The sequence below is a fragment of the Corapipo altera genome, unplaced genomic scaffold (assembly GCF_003945725.1).
Source record: "Corapipo altera isolate COAL_440 unplaced genomic scaffold, ASM394572v1 22, whole genome shotgun sequence".
Taxonomy (NCBI): Eukaryota; Metazoa; Chordata; class Aves; order Passeriformes; family Pipridae; genus Corapipo; species Corapipo altera.
In genome coordinates, this window is record NW_020884886.1 from 7052310 (window position 1) to 7068464 (window position 16155).

The 16155-nt window shown below is 39.4% G+C and overlaps 1 protein-coding gene across 1 annotated transcript; it reads left to right on the forward strand.

Annotated features, from left to right (window-relative positions):
• Positions 1 to 655: 655 nt before the first annotated feature.
• LAP3 (leucine aminopeptidase 3) lies at positions 656 to 15907 on the forward strand. Its single transcript, XM_027642942.1, has 13 exons — positions 656 to 831; positions 1317 to 1432; positions 1788 to 1842; positions 3838 to 3943; positions 5010 to 5169; positions 7721 to 7882; positions 8892 to 9050; positions 9796 to 9920; positions 11274 to 11362; positions 12705 to 12807; positions 14463 to 14542; positions 15175 to 15287; positions 15397 to 15907. The coding sequence occupies exons 1-13, from the start codon at positions 709 to 711 to the stop codon at positions 15593 to 15595; spliced, it is 1590 nt and encodes a 529-aa protein (XP_027498743.1). The 5' UTR covers positions 656 to 708; the 3' UTR covers positions 15596 to 15907.
• Positions 15908 to 16155: the final 248 nt, after the last annotated feature.

Genomic DNA, 16155 nt, shown 5'->3' on the forward strand with positions numbered 1-16155 from the left:
GGCGGAGAAAGAAAGAAAGAAACAAAAAGAAATCTGGATCACCTGATGTTAAAGTCCAGTGCATGTTCATTGCCTTTCAGACTGACAATACAATAATGATAAGCAAACTCCAAATAGTTCTTTTCCATACAGTGCTTTTACTAGACAAGCATAAATCCACTTCTGACATTACAGTGACAACCAAGTATTCCAGTGTAATTTTTCCTCATAAAATATAACCATAGTCATTCTTACTGTTTGTTTTTTTATTTTATTTTCACTTACCACTCCTTTTTTTTTCTCTTGTAATTTCAATCTAGGATTGTACTGCTTTGTCTTAGAAAACAATGTGTGTTTGCAATAAAGCTTTATTTTTTTCCTAAGTAATTTACATTTTAATCTTCAGTACACAAATTAAACGTGCAGTAAGCAGACCAGGGCTGATTTTTTTAACTCCGTGATAAACCCCAAAGAGAAGTGCGCATACCCATCTAGAGCATGCTATGAGAATGCGGATCACCTCCCGTACACTAGCAGGAAACTCCAGCTCCCGCCTCTCAGGGTACTAACTCGGAAAGCGCTCCCGCCTCCCGCCCTCAATCCCGGCCCTTCCCCGCCGCGGGCACCGCCCCGCGCGGCGCCGGCTGATGAGGCGCTGGGCGCGCCGGGGCCGGGCGGTGCTCCTGCCTTCCTGCTTACCTCCTTTCCTTTCCCTTTCTGCTCCCTGCCATGCTCCTGCCCTGCGTGCGGAGGGTGGCTGCGCGCTGCCTCAGCCGGGACCTGCCCCTGGCCTGCAGCTGCCCGGCGCAGGGTCCCGCTCCGCGGGGCTACAGCCGCGGGGCCGCCGGGAAGGTGAGGGGCTGAGCCGGGGCGGGAGGAGGCGGCGGTGGGAGCGGGTCCCTTCCTCCCGCTCGGTCCTGCGGCTCACGGCTGAGCGGGGTCGCTGTGCACCCCGGAGCTGAGCCAGGAGGGGTGCGACTCCCTGTGCTCCTCCTGGGTGCATCTGGATAGAGATCTGCCTTGGCAGGAGCGGGGCGGAGAAACCCTTTTGCACTTAAAATTACCGATTAGAAGAGGTTTTGTCTTTATTTATCTCCATGCGTTCGGAAAAATTATTATAACTTTAGTTATGTTGTATCTAGTTTCTTTTTCACACTTGAAAGTAGTTGTAGTAGTTGATCCTGGTTTGCCAGGTGTTGCTCTGTGCATCGTGTTAGATAAATAGATAACATGAGATAAATATATGCAGAAGTAGCAATGGTTTGAACAGTGTGCTTGCTGCCTCTGATGGGTCTCCAAATTTTGTGTTGTTTACATTAATGTGTGTCCTTTTCTAGGGTCTCGTTCTGGGAGTCTACTCAAGTGAAAAGGATGATGGTGCTGCCCAATTCACTAGTGCAGGAGATGCTTTTGATAGACTTGTATCTGGAAAGCTGAGAGAACTTCTGTCCCTGTAAGTGTGTGATAAGCTTCTGAAATGGATTAAAGTACTTACAAACACCAATGGGAATGATCTTTTTTTTTTTTCGTTATTAGTGTTTGTGTCCGTATAACTGTCAGGCTGATATTTGCTTCTACCAGGCCAAACAGTTTGGAGGGGAATTCTCATGATAAAACTAAGCACTGAGGAAACGTGCAAGATGTTTCAGGGGACCTGTCCTCTGTAGGGACCTGACTGTGAATGAGCACTGAGCCAAGCATCCCAGTACATCTGTGTGGCATACTGTGTGGTTGTGGAGTGAATGTAGTACCATAAGATTTATCACCAGTAAGGACTTTTGTATTGAAGGAATCTTTTTGTGTCGTAGATGTGGGCCACCTTTGAAGAAAGGCAAATCACGCATGTTTCATGGTTTGCATCAGGTATGAACTTAGCATTTTTGTGTGCTAGTCGATTAATGTGTGAAGTTTGCCCTTACATCTAATTTTAAGCTAAATTCACTGCTGTGCTTTTAAAAATGGCCTGCTTTCTTCCCCTCTCTTGCCTCTCTCAACAAAAATGTAGTTCTTACTGAAGCCTCCTGTTCTGCACTACCCATGTTTGCTTGGCCTTTTGCAAAGTCCTGTACTCCCTCTGGTGTATTGCAAATTGAGAGGATGTAAATGACTCTGCTCCAAAGGTACTCTACTCTGAATAACTGCTTACTGAATGAGCTGAAACACAGCAGTTTTGGATCTGACTTCTACAGGCTCCCCAGGGAAGTAGTCACAGAATCAAGCCTGCCAGAGTTCAAGGAGCGTTTGGACAATGTTCTCAGGCACATCATGTGATTCTTGGGATGTCCTGTGTAGGGTCAGGATTTGGACTCAGTGATCCTTGTGGGTCCCTTTCAACTCAGGATATTCTATGATTCTACTGTGCTTCCTGCGTCCAGGAGGAGTGAGTGCCTGAAGATGTACGAATAGGTGCAAAGACCTTCCATACATGACAGTTCTAACTCAAGGTAGTCCCATCATAAGCTTTCATTGGAGGTGTCAAAGTTGTGTGCTTGAAACCTCTGAAAACAAGACATGGGAGTGTTCTTCAAGGAGGACTTTGTCTGCACAGACGTAGTAGATCACAGAGGTATGAGATAGGGAGTCATCTGCTCAGAATCAGGCTTTTGGTGCCGTTTGAGAAACCCTAATGCATCTACTGCATGCATGTGAAGCTGGCCAATATGATACTATTTGTGCCTCTTTAGAGTAGTAGCTAGGCCTAGGCAGGCATGTAATGACACTATGTGTCCGTGTCTAAGTACCTGAATCTTACATTAGGGCTACTTAAATAACCTTAAATAAATTCATTTGTAGGGAGTATTACTTACCATGTATAAATTCCTGTGCGGACACCCCATGCAGCTGACACTGGACTCAGTAAAAAGGCTCTCAGAAATTTCATGGAAGTTGAGTGAGTGCACTAAGGATCCCATTATCCCTGTTCTGCATACTGGATAGGCTCTGAAGTGGGTAGTGAATCTGCAAGAGAAGACAGGAGAATTTGGCCTTACACACTCTTCTAAGTGTGTTGTAAAATAGTGGTAACTAAAACAATGTTAACTGGAATCACTGACCTTCTGGAAAGCTAACACGAGTTTCAGCATCTTGTGGACTAAAAGATTTTACTATCGTGTAGTAGTTTGAAAGCTGATTGTTAGAGGCTGACAGAGGTGGAAGGGAAAAATTAACTTCATTTCTCTTCAGAGCTGTGGAAATATATATATATATATATGTTCATATATAAAACTTTTTATACAAATTTGACTTCCTTCTTATAAAGCTCCTTTTATCTTTGCTACTTCTTCCTTTTTGCCTTCCACTAGCAGCTTATAAGGCAAGCATTTAGGCTTCTGTGCTACATTGTTTTCCTGAGTTCCAAAGAGGGGTACCTCCGTGCAGCTTTGGTTTGCTACCTGTCAAATCATGCCAGCACAGCTCCTGAGATGAGCTAACAGACTCAGCTTTCAAAGTGGTTTTATTTCCTTGAACTAGTACTATGCCAGAAAGGTTACAATTCTCCAGCTCAGTTCTGGCCTTTGTTGCAGCTGGAAAGCTGGATCTGCTTTCCAAGGACTCTTAGGCTTGCTTACTTTTATGAGTACCAAATTTACTACATGTTGAGCATAAAGCCCAGTCTGCTGCAATGCACATAATTATTAACTGGATAACAGAATAACTGGCTGCATGCCTGTGGAAAATGATTGGGAGCACAGGACAGTGGCACCATATGGGCACTCTTAATGAAATGTGCCTACTGTAGAAAAACTACTGAATGTATTTTAATGCTGTGCTTTGTTTGATTTGGAAAGTAAAGTCTTTATAACAACTCTACTGTAACAATGAGGAAAGCAAATCTGTTTGTGTGTTGGCTTCATCTAGGACTTTCCGAGTGTGGTGGTAGTTGGCTTGGGTAAGAAGAATGCTGGAGTAAATGACCAAGAAAACTGGAACGAAGGCAAAGAAAATATTCGTGCCGCTGTTGCAGGTTAACTATTAAATTTTCTGAAGCATTTTGTCTATAAAACAATTGCAGTGGCGCAGCATGCTCCATTTTTGAAGAGCCAGTCTAGATACGCCTTTGTTTTGAACTGCGCAACTTACTGCCTCGTTTGGTAAATGCATTTACTTGTCACTGATATTCATGTAAGTTTTTCCTTAGTGAGCAAAGAATTATGGTGCATGTAAATCAAATCTGCAGACAGGTAACTGCAGTTATTTGTATCAAATAACTTTTCTAAACAGTGTGATACTGAAAAGGCACTTGTCTAATTACTACTTTGAAGCCTGAGAGCATCACCGATTCACTTTGTACTCACTCTGTACTTAAATATGCACATACATTTACTTCTGCTGCTTAGTCCATAACTAAGATATTTGTGTTTTAAGCTAATATCTTTCACAACATCAGCAGTATGGTTCAGTATGTTATCTGTCATAAGCAGAGGAGGCCTTTATTTTAACCAAGGATGACTGCTGCATCTAAGCGTGTATAAAACAAGAATAAAAAGAGTTCTTACTACAGAGTTTATAATCTCTGACTGGATGAAAGCTTTATGTCCAAATCACTAGCCTGTAGCTGCCAAAAGACTGTTAAATTATTTGGGTACAAAACAGAATTTATGGAATTTGTTTGTTTATAAAAATGTGTGTAAACTCATCTGGAAGGAAGAGTAGTCATATTCTTGGCAAAAATAGAAGTTATGGCAAATTTCTGCTACCTGTAGGTAGTCATAATTCATAGTACTCCAGGATGATAGAGCTTTGCTTTGCTATAGAATGAGCTGTGAACAACTGTGAACTTTCTTTTTTATTCTTGTGAAATGCTTGAATCATTATAATTCATCAGATATTTTTAGTCATATTTGTCAGTATATGTCATTAGCATTTTCAATTATTCTACTGCACGATCTCTTTAATTGACTGACTTACAAACTCGGATATCTTGAGTTAAAATTATTTTTTTCCTTGAAATGTCATAATGATCATCTCGGACACCTGTTTTGCTGTTCTGTGCAGTACTTGGACTACTAGTTCTGTAATGTATTTTTCAGTTGGCTGTAGGCAGATCCAAGACCTGGAGATCCCTTGTGTTGAAGTAGACCCCTGTGGAGATGCACAATCGGCTGCAGAAGGTGCTGTCCTTGGATTGCATGAATATAATGAGCTGAAGCAAAAAAAGAAACCTATAGTTACTCCTCAGCTTCATGGAAGGTGATGGCAAAGGAAAGCTTGCCTATTTATTTATCTGTTTATTTGTTTATTTATAAAACTGTATGCATGGCATGCTTGTGCAGGAGAAAAACAAAACTGAAAGAATAAGACCAGCAACAGTTTCCCTCTTAACTCCTCCTACTTATTTGAGTTACCTGAAGTATTTAACATCTCAAGTATATTTATAGTATTTGTTCTGTGTGTTTTGTTAGTATGTCATGTTGCAAGGTTAAGGGTAAATAGATGCTGCTTCGTAGAAAAGAAGGCCCAGGATAAAAATAAAAGTAAAATATTACTCAAAACATAGTTGTAACATACAAGGACTTTTGTTGGTACTCTGTGCCCAAATTGTGGAGCAGAGGTATTTTAAAGCCCATAAATGGATAAATCCTTTTGAGAATCGGGAAGTGCTAATTGACACCAGACCATGTTACGATGGATATTTTACATAGTTCACTTGTTATATTTCTATTCACAGACTACAATGCAAGAAGCTTGGACGCTTCTGGTCTCTAAACAGGCATCACTGTTACTTCATAGCAGAAAATAGAATCAGAGCTTTTGGTTTTAGAACAGTTGTCAGAGTGGACTTTGGACATTCTGTATTGGATATTCTGTCATGCAGAGGAGAGGTATTTCCTATGTATACTTTAAACAGGAACAAGTCCTTCCTTATGAAAAAGTTAGTGAATTAAAATAAAAATGTCTTGATTTAAGGGTGTCTTGATAAGCTACACACAACACTATTCTCATTTTGTAACACAGCAGATAGTTTGGTAGCCAATTATGTTTATATCAAAGAAACATTGCCTGAAAACATAGATGGGCCTATCACCACTTAAGACACTGGAATTAATTTTTGTATGTAGTAATTTAGGTTGGAAGGGACTTCTGGAGGTCATCTAGTCCAGCTCCTACTTGAATTAGGGATAACCTGGACATTACATACAACTTTAAAGCTCAGTCAGGTTGATCAGGCTTTTGTTTACTCCGTATTTTATTATCTCCAGAGATGAAATTTCCACAACCTCACTAGGCCATCTGTTCTAGTGCTTAAATACACTCATGGTGATTTTTTTTCTTTATGTCCTGTTGCAGTTTTCCATATTGAATCTAGAGACCACTGTCTGTTACTGTCTTAATGTGCAACTCTGAGATGTGTCTGTCTTCATCTTTTCTATGAATCCTGTTTAAGATTATAGGAAAGACTGCAATTAGCTCTTTCCTGAATATTTCTTCTTCAGGTGAAACAAACACAGTTCCCTTAGCTTCTCCTCATATGCCATGTGCTGTAGCTCCCTACCCTTCTCAAAGGCCCTCCTTTGCACTTTCTCCAGTTTATCAGTGTTGGGTTTGTATTCTGGAACTCAAAAGTGGACATAGCTGGATGCAGCCTCACAAATGCTAAGGAAGTAAATAATTATTTCCCTTAACATGCTGGCTCTGCTCTAATCCCCAGCATGTGGCTGGCCTTTTTTGCTGCAGTTATGCACTGCTTACTCCTGTTCAACTTGTCTACCAGGACCCCCAGGTTCTTTTCTGTGGTTTTGCTTTCTGCTTAGTCAGTGTCCAGCCTGTTGTGTAGAGCTGTCTTGTCCCAGGTACAGGACTTTACCCCAGTCTTTGTTAGACTTCTCAGTGTTCCCCTTGGGGCGTTACTCCACCTTGTCATGGCCCCTGTGAATGGTGGTTTACCTTCCCCATTTCAGGTGCTCCCCATAATGCCATGTTTGCTGATGGTGTACCTGTTGAAGTCCCCTTGTTACCTTTCCCACTTCTTCCCAATTTGAGTTGCCAGCTGAGATTTGGCTTCTTAATTCCATACCTCCATATCCAGGCAATACTTCCATATTCCTTCTGGTTTCCTCCATCACTGTCCTGCTCTTTTGAGAGGTGGAAAACAGCTGAATGTCCTGCTTTGTGATGTCTGTAAAGCAAGTCAGGTTTTCAGTTCTGTCTCAGTAAAATGAAAGGTTTTGTACTGATTGTCTTGCAAAGTAACCAGAGTGACTTCCCCATTTTCCTATACAGGCAACTTTGTGAACGTTTGCTGTCATTCGTTAGTGAAATGCCTTGAGTGTGCTGTGAAATGAGATCCAAATTCCACTCTTATTGCATAATCATATTTCAGTAAATGGAAACTAGAATTGGAGGTTTTATGGGGTAAATAAAAACTTTTAGGGCTGTTACAAATAATGTGATTACAAATTTTGAAAAGTGTGTTAATCTTCATGCTTAAGGATTTCAGCCTATCTCTAAATACTGAGGATTAGGACAAGACCTAATGTATCAGAGATAATTTTACATCTTTCTGCTCTAGGATTTTTCTACTTTTTTCTGAAGCATTTGGCACTGACTAGAACCACAGATGAGTTACTGGACTAGATGCACCTTGAATCTCATACTAAATTCCTTGTAGTAAGATAACTATGATATTCTTAATTGCTCCAAATTAATGATACTGCATTTTTAGAAAGGAGAGAATATATGAATGTGGGCATCTTACTTTTGCAAGTGTGTATAATCCTGATTATTGTGTGTTGTTGTTTAGTGCTGAAAGTGAAGCCTGGCAAAAAGGTGTTATCTATGCTGAGGGTCAGAACCTTGCTCGGTACCTTATGGAGGCTCCAGCTAATTATATAACTCCAATCAAATTTGCTGAACATATTGAACAGAAGCTCAGAAGTTTCAGCAATGTGAAGGTCCATATAAGGTAAATTCCACTGAAATGATGCCTTTACAGGGTAGAGAACCATGACTGTAAGATGAGATACTTTCCAGGTTACTCAAGTCTGCAGTTGTCTCTCATTTTCCCTCTGCTACTTCAAATGACAAAAGCAGTGAGAGTTTGGGAAAAAGGCATGAGGGGTGCCCAGGCTGCAATCTGCTCTCAGGATTAGAAGGTGAGATGCTAGTTTGCAGATGAAGCAATACTGTAATGCAGTAAAATGATTAACTGTCAATTATTCATGCAGTCAATTACTGCTTAATTAACACGTGTGCTATGAAAGGCATCCTGATAAAGACTCAGTGAATAGAGGGCAAATATTAGGTACCTTTTGTTTTCTTCCCAATTAGGTTTTAAACATACCTTTGCTTTTTTTTTGTGGCAATGAAACATCCTCTATTTATTGTTGCTACTGTTGGGGGTAAACATTTAAAAATGTTGAGTTGGAGCCGTAAAAGCCCTTGCAATTGGATTTGCACAGCTAGTGCTTCTTGCCCCTAAATTTCTACTTTCTGCTCTTCAATGGAAAAGAAAGTGGTTGTGCAAGTCTTGGAGGCTGTTTTGTTGACAAGCGAAAGACTGAGGGAAATCAACTTTGCCTATAGTTCACTGTTGCTAGTAGAAAGCTAAACTGTAACTTTCTGTGATACTGTTACTTCACGTACTATGGAGAGCCTCCCAGGCAAGTGGAAGTTTAAAGTTTCTGATGCAGCAGCTGTAGACAAGCTGTTGTTCTGCTGTTTTGTTGTTTTGGCTGCTTTTTAAACAAGGCAAAACAAAGATCGAGGAGCAACTTTGAGGAAGTATTTTTCTGCCTCACACAAAAGGTAATAATAATTGGATTTAAATTAGTTTCCAAAATAACTAACTAAAATGAAATGTTTTGTGTACGAACCTTCAAGATTTGTTATGTCTTAAAAACAATCACCTTGGTCAAAGTGTCCAACTACCAAAAAAAAAATAATAAAAAAATTAATATATATTTCTATTCCAGACCGGAATCTTGGATAACAACAGAACAGATGGGAGCATTCCTGAGTGTAGCTAAGGGTTCAACTGAACCTCCCATCTTTCTGGAGATTCACTATTTAGGGGCTGCTAATACAGATGACTCCCCATTGGTATTTGTAGGAAAAGGAGTTACGTTTGACAGGTATGTATGCTAATATTTTAATGACTAGAGGGAGGAAATGCTTTCCTACTATTCATATTCAATAGGGAGATGCTTTTTCTTTGCTCAGCACATCTTCCAATGCCATTCCATTGAACTTGCCTCAGCTAGTAGCTTGTGCTGCCTTTTCCGGGGATGAAACAAGATTGGTTGTACAAAGGAATTGTAGCAATTGATATGCCATCATCTTGTAAGGGGAAAATGGAAATTCAGGGGAAAAAAACCCAAAGAACGTGCTATTTTTTGTTGTCCTGAGCAAATCTCTGGATACAGAATTTACATGTTTGGAATTGCAGTATGCCACTGGACATCTAGGTGATGCTTAAGGAAATAGGGAAATAGTTCCTTATAACTGCTTTCCATGTCACATATTACTGAAGAATTTACCAGTCTATTCCCCTTCCATAGATTGATTTTACCAAATGCACTGTTTTGTCCTTGTTTTGTGCACTTCTGCTATTATGAAGACCATTGAGTTAGTCCACTGCAGGTTACATGGATTTTTATAGTCTCCTAATTATGAGGAAATAACTCAGGGACATTGAAATGAAAACCCAGATACCTTGCTTTCAGTATGCTTACTAGGGTTGCAGGAGTATTTGAAAACACCAGGTCTAGCATTTACTGATACTTGGTGTTAAAACATTCTGGTGGACAGAATATTATCAATATTATTATATCAGTATGCAACATCAACCTTAGGTGACACTTGTGCTCTGTGTTCCAGTGGTGGCATCTCACTAAAGCCGTCATCGGGAATGGATGCCATGAGAGCAGATATGGGAGGGGCAGCAACTGTCTGTTCAGCCATTGTGACAGCAGCCACTTTAAATCTACCTCTAAACATAATTGGTAAGTGTGTTTGCCAGAGAACCCAAAAATCTTAATTTTACAACATTTTGTTATTTTCTAGTATCAGCAGTGGTGATGGCCTTGTAGAAACATCTCCTGGGCTCTTGCAGACCTACTTCTCTCATTCCCTTGCTCAGCCTCTTTTCCATTTTTATTTGCATATCAAAAAATATATCTTTGCTTGAATCAAAAACTAGCTTTGCTTGAATAAAATATTGCAGCACTGAATTAAGATTTTGAAGGCAGGATTTTTAGACCTTAGGAGAGAAAGGATTGTCAATAAACATATTCTCAATGAGTTTTTCAAAGTCTTGATCCTTCATTACAAAAAGGAATGTGGATGTCTGTATAAGCAATTAAAATTCAAAGGAGTTAGCTGAGCTACCTCCATGACTGTTTGCCACAGGAAGAGGAGTGAGCTCTTATTTTCTCAGGTGAATATCTCAGCAGAAAACTAAAACAAAAAAACCCAGTCTGCTGATACTGTTAAGTATGAGCAATGCTTATTTTTTTTTCGGGAAAAAAGGCTTATTTTTTCTGCAGAGCTAAAATTAAACGAGCTTATTCAGGAATCGTGGCAAAACCAGGTGGTGATGACATGTAACCAGATCTGGGATAAGTTTTACGTTTGAAAAACTCGACTTTGATATTTTAGTTACTTCTATGTTTCAACCAGTAGAGGGCAGCGGTGCACACACACATCCTCGCGGCATTCCTCACTCGAAGTGGAATGGGAAGGGCTGTCAGTGGAGCAAGTCTGTAGTAATTCCGCTCGAGAGAGGACCATGTGGTGGAGTGCATTTCGTCCCATGATCCCATTTGCAGTTGGAGTTTTGACACCGACTCTCTTTTTTGCTGATCTCTAGTTGCTCTTGTTACAGTTGGAGTTACACGACAACTCCTTGGACCACTCTGGACATTACACAATGTTTATTTATAATGAGAAGAGCTTGAATGGCTCACAGTGTTAATTTGAGAAGTGCTAATTTTCATTTCAGAAAGAAATCCCTTTACGTGTGACATATTATTTATATGTGGGAGACATAAAATGATATTTATTGTTCCTCTAATGTCACTTGGCACAGCATAAAGTAGAAGTAAATCCTAGTGTTAAAATGGTGTAGGTAGGAGAGTGTGGTAGTGCATCATGCAGAGGAATTTTCCTGATTGAAAACCAGACCCCATTTGTCTTTCAGTAACCAGAAAAAACTTGAAGCATAGTTTTTGAGCATAAATTCAAGATAAGACTAGTATTGTTTTTTAAGGAGGTGTTTGGGGTTTATCTGAGTGGAGTTTTTTCTGCATTTTTTCTGAGAAGGAAACAAGTAATGTAGTTTTCTTTTTGTTTCTGAGGTTTGGCACCCCTCTGTGAAAATATGCCCAGTGGTAAGGCAAACAAGCCTGGGGATGTGGTTAGAGCCAAAAATGGAAAAACAATACAGGTATGCATGAGAAACTTGGATTTTGAATACTTTTAGTGAATTGGTTTAATCAACCAAGTTATATGCCTGCGATCAGAGCACGTTTGAAAAAACCCTTTAAAAAGATAAGTAGTGCAAATGTACAGTTTTTAAAAAATGTAAGAAGCATGTTATTAACTAGAGATTGCTATCATAGGATTCTTTCAAATATAAATTTAGATTGAAGAGATGAGACATGTTTTATAAATTGCTAGGAAAAGCTGCAAAGTAAGGTCATTTACTGAGCGTGCTAGAAAATCTCGTTTTAGCACAAGAGGTTTTTACAATGCTTGTAAATATAGGCTCTCAGTTCAAATGAATAACATTAATTGCTTCCAGCAGACCCTTCAGGACAATTCCTTGCTATCTGTGTAAGACATAAGGTTATTAGTTTCCTGCTGATGTAACCAAGGTCTTTACACTGCCAAGCTGCTCTGTACATTCAGAACTCTGAGTCATAGGGGCTGTTGGTTCAATGGAGCTTACCCAAAATACATATTTCATATTTATTACCAACAGTTCCATACTCATCTAATAGATTAAATTGCACTGAAAGTCACTGCGCTGTAGATCATTGGTTTAATTCAGAAATATTTCTTTCTGTCTGGATTTCTGTGATTCTGCCCCTCCTGACTTGCTGAACCTTCCAGTTCTTTGAGGTTCGTCTCCCAAAACTGAGTTCAGTCACCCTCTGCTCTGAGGGAAAAAGAGTGGGCATGTATTCCTCAACCAGGAAGAAATTTGCAAGAAAGTGGTAGTAGCTCAGAGCACATCGTGTAATTAATCTTGCAGAATTCATCATGAAGTTTTTGTGAAAGGGGAAAGGAGCAAATTGATTATTTTTTTTAGAGGGAAGAAGTTATGAGATCCAAAGAGAAAGCAGTATAACAAGGAACTGTTTCCAGTCATGTCTCGGTGCTTCTTTGTGGTACCCTCTCCTCCTTTGTGGTTTTCATTGGCAGTACCTCAGCCCCTGGGATTCCTGGGGCTTTGCTGGGCGTGCCAGCCTGTGTGTTCCACTGGGGTACCTCTCCAGTCTCCAGGCTATTCTGAGGAGTCAGCAGCACAGAGGCCCAGCGTACAGAGCAGGTTGCAGTGCTGAAAGATGACTTGACCTCAGCTACAGATCTGCTTTTATTTTGTAAACATAACTGTATATCAACACTTTTTCTTTTTTTTTAGTGTAGTTTGAGTAAATTTTGATTACCTGAATTTCCTAGAGCCTGTATCCACTACAGCTATTTAAGATAATATGTAAGAAATACATCAGTGAAAGGAATGTTTACAGTAGTTTTTCTGTTTTTTATTAATTTTACCTCTGAAGGTAGATAACACAGATGCAGAAGGAAGATTGCTGTTAGCTGATGCTCTCTGTTACGCCCACAATTTTAATGCAAGGGCTATTGTGAATGCTGCAACTTTAACAGGTAAGCAGTTTCCCTTCCCTGCTCATTTTGCTATCAGTTCTTTGCTACATATTAGGTGGGTTGTGGATTAGTTGCATTGTGTACATAAACCCAGCCTTAATTCAAAGGCAACTGAAATGATTTTACATGTTGCAGGACAACAGCGCTCACGGCTTGTGCTCTAACAACCTGTGGAACTGCACTGTGTCTCTGGGAGTGGGGAGGGGACTGGCATGGAGGGGATGTACTCAGCAGTGTCTATGAAGTTGGGCTCAGCTGGGCCAGCCCAACTGGAACTAAAAGTGGGAAACCCTACACAGACTTTAATGTTTCTGCTCAATGTTTCCCTGTGCTTCCATTTCTGAGCTAAGCCCTCCCAGCTCCCAGGGCTGTGTGATGCAGAGACAGTGGCATTGAGGAAGATCCTGCTTGGTCCACATGTCAGGGCCATGCTGGAGCCCAAACAGTCCAAATGGCTTCTCTGTGAGTGGCCTGCTGAGTGCCTGAGTTCTGACCTAGCCAGCACCAGTTCTCCCATTACAAGAGCTAGCTCAGGTCTTTGTGATGGTAGATAACAGGAGAGTCGCCGTCTTCCCAAGAACATGTTTGACTGAAGTATCTCTTATTTTGTGTTCAGTTTGCATGCTTTTAGGCACTATGAAATGTGTTTTAATTGTTTTGTCTCTACAGTTGCATAACAGTGAAATTATAAATTTAAATTTTAAAAGAGCATTGTGTATGCATCTCATGCACACAGTAACAGGCTGTCATGGGTGAGGTGACTGTAGCTGAAATGAGAGCAAACACAGAAGAGTAGTTCAGATAGAAGTCCACTGTGTTACTTAATGAATATGCTAAGCAAAATAAATCTTTATATAAATTCTTTGCTAGTGCTTTAAATTATGTTCTATCAGTTCTACTTGTTCAAATTCTGTGGAAAATTTCAGTAGATGGAAGGGAAACTAATTTTAAGATTGTTGGCTTGTATAAAAGTATTCCTGTTTGGGATCCTTGTGCACCAAGCAGGAAGGAGGAGAGCTCCTGTAGAAATTTCTTTGACATATAATTTTGTTAAACTACTTTTTTTCTTTTTTTTTTATCTCACTGAGGATTGAGTGTTGGTATTAGAGAAGCAGTTCTGTGGCATCAAATAGACAAATATGCATGTAATCCCTCAGTTTTAGGCATGGTTTAGTACTTTGATAAGGATTATTTTAGTTTAAAGTAAATTCATACACACTGTGTAAAAATCTTTGCAAATGAAATTCACAAAGGGAAGATATCAGCTCAAAAATTGTAAAGGTCTATAAATTGGAAAAAATCCACTCAGTTTCTAGATGGAAATAATACCTAGATTTTTTTTAGAGGATACTGTTGTTTAATAATTAATCTTAGAAATATTGCTAAGAAACATCAAGCTGAAATAAAAAATGTAGTTTCATGAGAAACAAAATTTTTATGATTTCTTGTCCTGTGAGATTATATAAATGTTTTAAAAATGTTCAAACTTTTAAAAATATAAGTGTACTAAAATCTTTAGGTTTCACAGTCTGATTAATTCCCATTACTGATAATGGGAATTGAAAAGGGGAAGTTCTGTGAGGAGTCAGGATGCAGGGAATAACTCAGGTCCACCTTTGCCTTTGTCATATAAACTTGAAGGTATGTTTCTGTAGGTGCCATGGATGTTGCACTGGGATCTGCTGCAACTGGAGTGTTCACAAATTCATCTTGGCTTTGGACTCACCTCTATGAGGTGGGCCATCTCCGTTGTTATTAAATCATAATAGTAATAATTCAGTGATATATGTTATTGAAAAGTTAGTACATTACTGAAAAGCTTTATGCAAATCTAAAAGAGATATTATTTCATTTTGAAATTTCGTAGGAATGGTGTCAGTACTGTATTTAATTGAAAATAATTAATGTTGACTATTAATTACTATCTCTTCAGTGAGGTGTGATATCATACACCAAACAGCATGCACATCATCTCAAGAATCTGCATGTTCTGATAACTTACTGCATATGCATAAGCTCTGGACTACTGACAGTAATTAGTTCATGGTAAAAAGATAATTGATCTTGCTTAACAACACTGAGACAGAAATTCAAAGAGGCCTTGTGGGTAACTGAAGTGTGATGGATCAAGGAAGCCTCTGAGGGGAAAGATTTGTGTTGTCAGGAAAAAGAAAAAAACAGATAAAAAAAATGTGGTCTTTTGATGTCACCTTTTGACTGACACTAGATTACCTAAAAAGTAAGACTTCCTGTTTTGTTTTGCAGTGTATTCCCAAATACCTAATATTATATTGGACTGAAGATTTTTAGACTGGTCAAACCTAAGCAAAAAGAATGTTGCCCAAACTATCACTGTTCCGTTTTCAGGCCAGCATTTTGACAGGAGACAGAGTTTGGAGAATGCCTCTTTTTGAACATTACACAAAACAAGTAACAGACTGTCCTCTTGCAGATGTGAGTAACATTGGAAAGTACAGCAGGTAAGGTGAACCAATATCTTTTATGTGCCCCTTTCTTTGAGTGTATTTATTTAATATGTGTGCTGTTGGAGTTGCTGTTAAAAACAATACATTTTTCTGCTTCCCACAGAGCCGGAGGAGCATGCACAGCTGCTGCATTCCTGAAGGAATTTGTGACTGCCTCTCACTGGGCTCATTTGGATATTGCTGGTGTGATGTCAAATAAAGATGAGGTGCCCTACCTTCGGAAGGGCATGGCAGGGCGGCCCACGAGAACCCTCGTAGAGTTTGCAGCTCGGTTAAGTCAAGACAGTCACAATGCCAAATAAAAATACTTATTCTAAAATCATCCACTCTGCCTTAAGAAAAAAAATCTTAAAAGGTACTATTCATAAATGAATGCCCCAAGCATATTGTCATTATGTTAATTAACTACAAATGCATTTTATAAGTTATTACTTGGGTAAGATTATCTCAACTTTGAGATTTGTCATCTCATATTGTCCAGCTTAAAATAAAAAATACTCTGTTTGAACTATTGAGATATTTAATACCAAAACATGATAATGGAAAACATCAGGACTCCTACTTTTTATGTAAAATAAGCATAATTATTGTAAACAATAAATACCTTATTTGGATGTGGGGTGTGATTGAGAGAGAATGCACAATAGGAGATCATAGCTGTGCCTCAGTTTTGGGTAAACTCTGGGTGATGTGAAAGGTAGCTCTGCAAAGTTGTTCATAAAAATGCCATTTTGCCATTTTTCCTTAGAAAAATTAAACCTGCTCTTGGTGTGTATTGAGGCAGAAATGATGCTGCATCAGACATTTTACGCTGTTGCAATTAGCATGATTAGCATGGCTTCAGCACAGAATTATATAGTTA

What these genes read in the sequence shown, in the direction of transcription:
- LAP3 (XM_027642942.1), top strand. Translation starts at nt 709, where the DNA reads ATGCTCCTGCCCTGCGTGCGGAGGGTGGCTGCGCGCTGCCTCAGCCGG. An exon ending in ACTCCTCAGCTTCATGGAAG is followed by an intron (nt 5,170 to 7,720) that starts GTGATGGCAAAG and finishes GTTGTTGTTTAG; the next exon opens with TGCTGAAAGTGAAGCCTGGC. An exon ending in AACATTGGAAAGTACAGCAG is followed by an intron (nt 15,288 to 15,396) that starts GTAAGGTGAACC and finishes TGCTTCCCACAG; the next exon opens with AGCCGGAGGAGCATGCACAG.